This window comes from Lathyrus oleraceus, chromosome 1 (genome assembly GCF_024323335.1).
Source record: "Lathyrus oleraceus cultivar Zhongwan6 chromosome 1, CAAS_Psat_ZW6_1.0, whole genome shotgun sequence".
Taxonomy (NCBI): domain Eukaryota; kingdom Viridiplantae; phylum Streptophyta; class Magnoliopsida; order Fabales; family Fabaceae; genus Lathyrus; species Lathyrus oleraceus.
Genome location: NC_066579.1, coordinates 411695070 through 411703194, shown reverse-complemented (window position 1 = coordinate 411703194; position 8125 = coordinate 411695070). Strand labels below are relative to the sequence as shown.

The 8125-nt window shown below is 36.1% G+C and overlaps 1 protein-coding gene across 1 annotated transcript; it reads right to left on the bottom strand.

Annotated features, from left to right (window-relative positions):
* Nucleotides 1–658: 658 nt before the first annotated feature.
* On the bottom strand, nucleotides 659–3887 carry LOC127076673 (N-carbamoylputrescine amidase). The gene is made up of 10 exons (XM_051018388.1): nucleotides 3729–3887; nucleotides 3181–3277; nucleotides 2777–2825; nucleotides 2591–2682; nucleotides 2275–2426; nucleotides 2146–2192; nucleotides 2009–2042; nucleotides 1726–1892; nucleotides 1253–1349; nucleotides 659–1061 (listed from the first exon to the last, which is right to left on the bottom strand). Exons 2-10 carry the CDS (start codon nucleotides 3267–3269, stop codon nucleotides 889–891), a joined length of 900 nt encoding a protein of 299 aa, XP_050874345.1. The 5' UTR covers nucleotides 3270–3277; nucleotides 3729–3887; the 3' UTR covers nucleotides 659–888.
* Nucleotides 3888–8125: the final 4238 nt, after the last annotated feature.

Here is an 8125-nt window from a genome sequence, read left to right as displayed (position 1 = left end):
GCAGAAAGAGAGAGGACTAAGCGAGAACCAACCATTTTCCTAGAATGGACTGAAAATGTATTGATTGGATATAATATTTTCAATTGTTGATAACATAATGGGATTTTACACTAGTGAGTGCGTGGAAAAGTTATCTATTTTTGCATTAAAGTGTTGCAAAGATGCACCAGATAAAAGGCCTAAAATGGAAGAAGTGGCTAGAGAACTTGAAAACAAGGAGGTGAATATGATACAAGTGATTCTGGTGGTACATTCAGTTCACAACCTTCATCATATGGAGAATCCTTTTGTTTCAGAAGATATTTTGGGGAGTGAGCTTGTTAGTGGAGATATACCTACCATTTGACCAAGATAGATGATGAAAAAGATTGATGTATTTGTAGATATTGTTTTATGATATGAGAGTAACATTGGTTTGTAAATTGAATAATGAAGATAGTTTTTGTTTTAAGTTATAGCAATTCTTTTAATTACTACCTTGTGTCAAGATAAAATTGACAGAAATGACTCGTAACTTGTTGATTTTGTAGCTCCAATATTTTCAATGCATTACTAAATGATTTTCAATTCATTTGCTAAGAGATTTAAAAGAACGCAAGAGTTGGATTATTTCAGGTCTGCTTTAGTTTTGCTCATTGATCTTTAATGCACATATAAATAAACATAAACATAAAAATAGTTTGCTCATTGATCTTTAATGCAAATATTTATTGAATTACATGGAAATCACTGATGGTGTTTTTGTGTTCTACCATTGCCTTATTGGAAGATGATAAATGCTCTGGAAGTTTGAAAAGGCTTAAACCATCCCAGGCATAATTATATAACACTGACAAAGTAAAATGCTTATCTAGATCTGGACGCCGATCACGGAATACCATCCCAGGCTTAAACAGGGTTGTTTCCGTCTAATGTTAAAAGCACCTTATATAGATCTGGACGCCGATCACGGAATACCCCCCAAGAATGCCTCTTGGATTTGATTTTGTTCAAATCAAATTCAGCAATAAGAACTGCTTCCTCTTTATCATCAGCAACTGAAACAATTTCTCCAGTAGGCCCTGTTTGAAAGAAAAGGCAAAAAAAGACAAGTTAGGATGCAGCTGAATCTTTACAAGGGCATGAATGAAGGGAAATGTGAATGAATTTGGAAAAAAAAAAAGTGTATAATCTTTTAAAAATGAGTTTTTATCAATGGTCCAGGAGTGACATTTGTTTCCATTGTGAAAAGGAAGCAGTTCAGTCAAATTACCTGCTATGAAGGAGTTTCCATAAAATTTTATCTCACTTTTTCCATGCTCGGTCTCAATTATCTCATTTCCTATCCTATTTGAAGCCACGAGAGGTACCTGAATTTCCCATAATTAATTCACAAGATAAAGGACTAACTTGACATGAAAAAGGGACTAATTTGAAACAAAAATCGAATAAACGACCCTTTTGAAAATTAAAATAAGTTAAAAGTTAAAAGACCTATGGTGCAATTTTGCCTATAAATAAACATATGACCAAATAAATTTCTGTCTCTGAGAAATACTTCAGTATAGCATGGTCTTTTCTATTAAAAAATTATTGCTAAGGAGTTCAAGACAAGGAAAAAAAAGGGCGGTGAACATGGCATACTTACACCAATATAAAAGATTATGAAAGAGAAAGGAGAGTATGCATCTCATAGACCCGCATTATAAATATAGCTGGGTGGAGTAGTTAGTATTCAAAACCTACCAGATTGGCCCCAGCATGTCCTTGCATTACTCGTTTCCAATGATCACGAGAATCGATGCTTTGGTCGTGAGGTTCAGATCCAATAGCGGTTGGATAAAATAAAATCTCAGCACCTTGAAGTGCCATTGCTCGGGCTGCCTCTGGAAACCACTGATCCCAGCAAATAGCTGACACGAAAATTAAACAATAAGGATTGTCGTCCTAACTAACATAAATATAAATATAAGTTATTTTTATGCAGGAACATAGATCCAAAAAATAGAATGCCAACAAAGGTTCTTACCGACTCCAATTTTTGCATATTTTGTCTGGAAAACCTGTTTGAATAAAAAAAAAACCTCAATGTTATACAGTATTCACTGGTCATGAAAAATAACAAAATAAAAATCAAACGTCATCAAAGCAGTTCCCAACACTCACCTTAAATCCCGTGTCACCCGAATTAAAATAGAACTTTTCTTCATAACCTGTAGGGAAGATAATATAATTAGTTATGATGTACACAATACACATAGTAAATGACACATAAAAAACTAGAATATTACATACCTGGTCCATCTGGAATATGAGATTTTCTATAAATTCCAAGATCTGTTCCGTCAGCATCAATAATGGCTATTGAGTTATAATGTGCATTGTTTGCTTCCTCAAAGAAACTAACAGGTATGACTACACCTAACTCTTTTGCAAGTTTCTGCATCCTACATTATGCACATTGAAACAAGAAGATTCACTACAAACTAAAGCTCAACAAATACACAACTAAATATCCATCACTCCTTTGTCCATTAAACAAAACCACGATAATGTATTGGGTCGTCTGGTTGAGAAGCAAACAACAGAAACCACATTTTCCTTATTTTACCTTGTAATTGTAGGATGGTCCTTATAGGGCTTAGCTCTTTGAAAGAAAGCCTCTCTTTGTGCCTGACAGAAGTAATAACCTTCAAAGAGTTCCTGAAATGAGTCATGCATCATTAAGATTATCCAAACACACGGAAATTAGTTGAAAAAACACTGCTAGGAGCATCCGGGGTTTTAATATGCACACCTGAATGAGAACAATGTTTGCACCCAGTTTATGAGCATCTCGAACAAGTCTGCATAAAAGAACCATAAGCACGACAAAACATTTGTATACATTTTATTTTCTATACCATATTGATTAATCTATAGACTATCACATATTTACCCTAGCAAGAATTAGGAACTAAAAGATGAAGCTCAAAAAATTTTAGTTAGAACTTAGAAGCACAAAATGAACTCAGTAAACATTGAAACCTGTGCAGGTGATAAACTTGCATACCCTAGTAACCAAATTCAGGATTTTCGAGTAAGATTAAGGTTGCAAGGAATTCAATTCGAAATATAGAAAATGAATATAACAGAGAAAAGATTGAAATTTAACAAAATTGGTGGTTTATATGATGAATTATATGGGTAAAGAAGAGAAACCTCTCGGCGGTGGCGACATTGGTTGAGACATCATCGGTGCAAGCAAACTGAAGAGCGGAAACCACAACTTTTCTACCCTTGTCTTCCATGTCAGATTCTGTGAAGAGAGGATATTAGATAGCAGTGTTTCAATTTACCTTATAATTTTGTTTGTATACTATTGCATAAAGGTCTACTCTTTAACACTTGAACCCTACAACATAAATCTCAGTCTTTTTCCTCAACTTCTGAATCTAGTTAAAATATTTTCCTAACCATTTTCCCACTAAAAAACTAACATTACAAATTTGAGAGAGCATTGATAGGGTTAGATTTGTAGCTGAATCTTAAGAGTTTGATGTAAATTTCAAATTGAAATTCCTAGCTTGGGATATTCCTAATTTCAAATTGAATCTTAAGCACTATGAAGTAGTAGTTAATTTCAGGAAGAATTACAGTGTACTGATAAGCATATGAAGAGAAAGCAATAAAGGAGTGAAATGTAAAGCACAGAGAAGAAAGAAAATGGAAGAAATTGAAAGGGAAAGAGAGTGAGAGAATCGCTTTACCTTGGGAGAAAATGGCGGAAAATGCAGAGGGAGAAAGTGAAGATAGAGAGAATCACTTTAAGCGATAAGGGTGTTACTGTGTTAGCGTACAATTGCATGTGATGCCCGGAACTACCTGTTCGCTCCTTCTCGTGTCGTTAAGTTCCTAAATTTAATTTCCTTTTTTTAAAAACAATTATTTTTCATAAATCAAAGAAAAAATTTAATACATAGGTAAATTTTAGTTCCATTATTTTTCATAAATCATACTGTTGGTAAATCATTTTCACTTATTATTGGAGGAGGTTTTTTTTCCACTAAGGAGTATTGAACATTATGAGATTTTTTTTAAGTAACATTTTTGTGAGAGACACACCAGATATTCACCCAAAACCTTAAGGTGATAGGCGAGTGGATTCTCTCACTTATAAATACTCAAGTCTCTACATTTATATTTTCAATCAATATGATACTATTACCCACATTACTCACATTTGTTACATTCTCAACACCGAGTTCAACAATCATTGGTATTGTCGTCATCAAAACTTTAGGAAGGATCATCAACTTCACACTGGATGAAATTGAGAAGGAGCGATAAGTAAATGGTCCATGACGCCAACTTTGAGTTCATTAAAGGGGAAACAGTAGTCTATGAGAAAGAGTAAAAGTGCATGAAATGTAAAGGAAGATAAAGACTTGACGAAAAAGGTAAAAGTTTTACTGAAAAGTAAATTGGTAACTGAACTCATATATTTTTCCTTGAGAACTCATTTTCACTCTGTAACACGGATACTTCTGAGTTTCAGTGGTTTTTTGTATACAAGTCATCACCTTGAATCCTATCATTAGAACTACTATATATATTGCTAAATAAAATAACTGTCGTTGCTACGTGTTCCCCTCTATTGTCGACGCGTCTTCATCGCATGCCCAATTCTCCTCACCTGTTATCACATATTCCAAAGTGGAGCCAAATACGGTTACATGACATGTTTGAATTTTGAGTCTCCCGCATTGGAAGATCTTCGTCGTTGTCGAATTTGACGCAACCCTGGCTTGTCGAAAAAAACCCTCACTTCTTATCTTCACGAATTTCACTAGGTCTTTAAACGTGACTTCGACACTTCGACTTGACAAATTATGTCGAACGTCTACACTGTCTACTTGAAGATTGGGTTTTCCAACACTTAGGAAAATTCTCAACTAACAAATTGCCCCCCAAGAAACAATGCTTCGACTAAAATCAAAAAGGAGAATGATATTTCTTGTTCCTCTTGACACCAACTATATCGCCTGATGCGATGACGTCATCCACATCATGGCCTTTCTGACAAACTGTCACCTCGGGACGTGTGGCCATCCATTTCCATCATTACCTCCTATTTCCTAGGGAGGCTCGCATCACGTTTTACTTCCAACACTTCAACTATCTACTCACCACTCTCCATGTGGCCCACTACTTGCCGTCATTTGTCACCGGTGAAATTCTGGTGTAGTTAGAGTTTAGATGTTCTACTCCAAGTAATGACATCTGATCTAACATTGTAACTAATACAGCAAGACAGTTATACAAATTACAACCTAGTACTGATATGCACACATTCACAGATGTCACGACATCTGCTACTATATCACCATAGAATGGAAGAACACCCAGTTCTGTCCATCTGGTACACAGACACAGCAGAGATCAAACATAACACTTACTTCTGTTGAGCCTGCACAGTTATCAGCATGATGTCTCAACATTGATTTGAACATCATCTGTTACAGCATTACAGGTTTACCTTATTTTATAACAGACAAAATTATAACATGCAAAAGGTAAAAACACAAGTAATTGTTAACCCAGTTCGGTGCAACATCACCTACGTCTGGGGGCATACCAAGCCAGGAAGAAGATCCACTATTAGTAGTATCAATTCAAAGCTAAACTCACCCGTTTACAACTTATCACTTAATCCCTACCCAATGCAATCTATACCTAGGAACTCCTAGATAGAAACCTCCAGTTTCCATTCCTATCACCACAATTACAATGTAATGCTAAACAACTTGAACTTGCTTCACAACTTCATTCAAGAACATAATCACTCTTGCCTACAGACTTTGAGTTACAAATACTCTCAGCTTTGAACACTGAGAAACACATGGTAACCTTCCCACAGATTGGGAGGTTTACCTTACACACACCCCTAAAAATTCATTCTAAGAGGCTTACAAAGACCAGATTACAATCAACTATTTATAACCTAATCACCCAAGTGGATTTGGGCCTTCAGAAATCGCAGCAAACTTCTCCTTTGTTGTTACAACATCAGCAGAAACTTTCTGCTACAAACAAGGTCTTCAATCTTTTAGTTCCTAAAATATCTCCATATTTAGTTCCTAAAATATCTCCATATTTAGTTCCTAAAATATCTCCATATTTAGTTCCTAAAATATCTCAAGACCTCCACAAATAATGCCACATAGGATTCTAACTAATTTCCACATATTAGTGTGCTAACAAATAGGCTATTTGTTAGGTTCCTTAATTGTAGCTTGGTTGTTGGTTTCCTGGATTTTAGCCTGAGAAAAATGCTGAAACAGAAAAACTAAACAACCTACAATCTAGCATATGCTGTCAGGAATGAATGTTACAACATTCAGCTTGACATCAAGGACCATATGCTAAGTCTGTTTTTCCTGAAAACAGACTGTACAAGTTTGCTGAACTGTTCAGGACCAAACTGTCCATTCTATAGTAACAGCTTACATTAATACATGTCAACGTATCCAATTTGACATTTACACATTTAGCCTTAAGTCAGTTTTGTTATCCTCTTGGAGAACAAACTAAGAAACATACTGAAGTGTAGCAGAACCCCACTCTGTCTATTATTCAGTATATACTGTCCATGATGAATGTCATAACATCCAGTTTGACATTCATACAGTAGGCCTTATGCCAGGTCTGGTTCTTCCTTGATAACCAGACTGCAAATGAATACTGAGCTCTAACAGAACACCAACTGTTCTATTCCTCAGTAGCTGCTGACAGGGATGAATGTCACAGTCTCCAGTTTGACATTCAATAAATCCTGTATTAGCTAATCCTGCAGTAACTACTCAAGTGTGTCATGACATCAGTCAAGACATTAGAGTACAATTAGATATTCTAACCTACAATGCAGTCACACATACACACCATGTCATGACATCAGTCAAGACATTTGAATCCAGCTAGTGTTTTACCATATAATGCAGCCAATTAAACACCTACAAACTCCCCCTTTGGCAAATTTTTGGCTAAAACACTTTGATCCTCATAACAGAGTTCATAGCAGCGGAATCACACATCTAGCAGGAAATAAACCTAGCTAATACACTCAGAGTGGCAGCACACTCACATACATGGAAGTTAAATAAAAACTTCACAAGGCAGCACACATACAGAGGAGCAGAAGTTAAATACAAAACTTCAACACACATCAGCTGCAGGGGAGGAATCTTTGAATCTGTCATGAACGTCTGTTTTCACAGACCAATCTGTTGTCTGGGGTATCACCACCTGTTACTTCCCCTTTTTGTCAAAAATGTTGCCAAAGCCAACAACATCAACAGAAAAAGAATGACAGACTTACAGACTTGGTTTTACTTCACAGTTTCAACCAAGTTAGTACTCACTTGATCTTGCTTCACAGCTTTGATCAAGTAATCACCCACTTTTGCTTTACTGTAGGTACACCCATATCAGATTCCATGACTTTGAGTCTGACATCTTGATCCACTCCTGCATGAACACTTTCTTGAACTCCAGCAGGCACATAAGATATCTTATGTTAAGACATCACATATGACATCTTGTGAATACTCTGTCCTTTTTGTTCACAAGGCAAACTATCAGCAGTTTAAACCACATAATAGTAGTTTAATCAGTAACAAAAGCAAAAACAATTACTAGTTATGGCTACTAGTAGTACACACATACACAAGGGTACTTCTCCTCCCCCTAAATCTTTGCAACAATCAGAATTACTAGTTATGGATGCAACTAGTAAGACACACAAATGTACAATGCACAAGGGTACTTCTTCTCCCCCTGTCATGAACAACCCACTCTCCTCTTAAAACTGGGAGATCACACATGATCATATCCAACATCCCAAGGTTGGCCCTTCACATACTTCCTGATTCAAAGAGAATCCAAACCACTTGATGAATGGAAAACATAAGACGCATCTTCATGTCTTTAAGAGCACACCCTCTGTTCAACCCTCTTAGCTGAACACATTCACACTCTGTGTCAATCTCTCTTCTAACCAGAACAGAAGACCACTTCACAATATGTTCTAACATCAGCTGGGACATCCTTCATAACAGGACAAGGCACACCATCTGATAGTCTTCAGATATCACTGAGTCACCAGCTT

Excerpts from the sequence above, each read along its gene's own strand:
- LOC127076673 (XM_051018388.1), bottom strand. The coding sequence starts at position 3,269 with ATGGAAGACAAGGGTAGAAAAGTTGTGGTTTCCGCTCTTCAGTTTGCT. Across the intron at positions 2,427-2,590 it reads GACCATCCTACAATTACAAG|GATGCAGAAACTTGCAAAAG; the intron begins GTAAAATAAGGA and ends TGCATAATGTAG. Across the intron at positions 1,893-2,008 it reads ATATGCAAAAATTGGAGTCG|CTATTTGCTGGGATCAGTGG; the intron begins GTAAGAACCTTT and ends TTTTCGTGTCAG.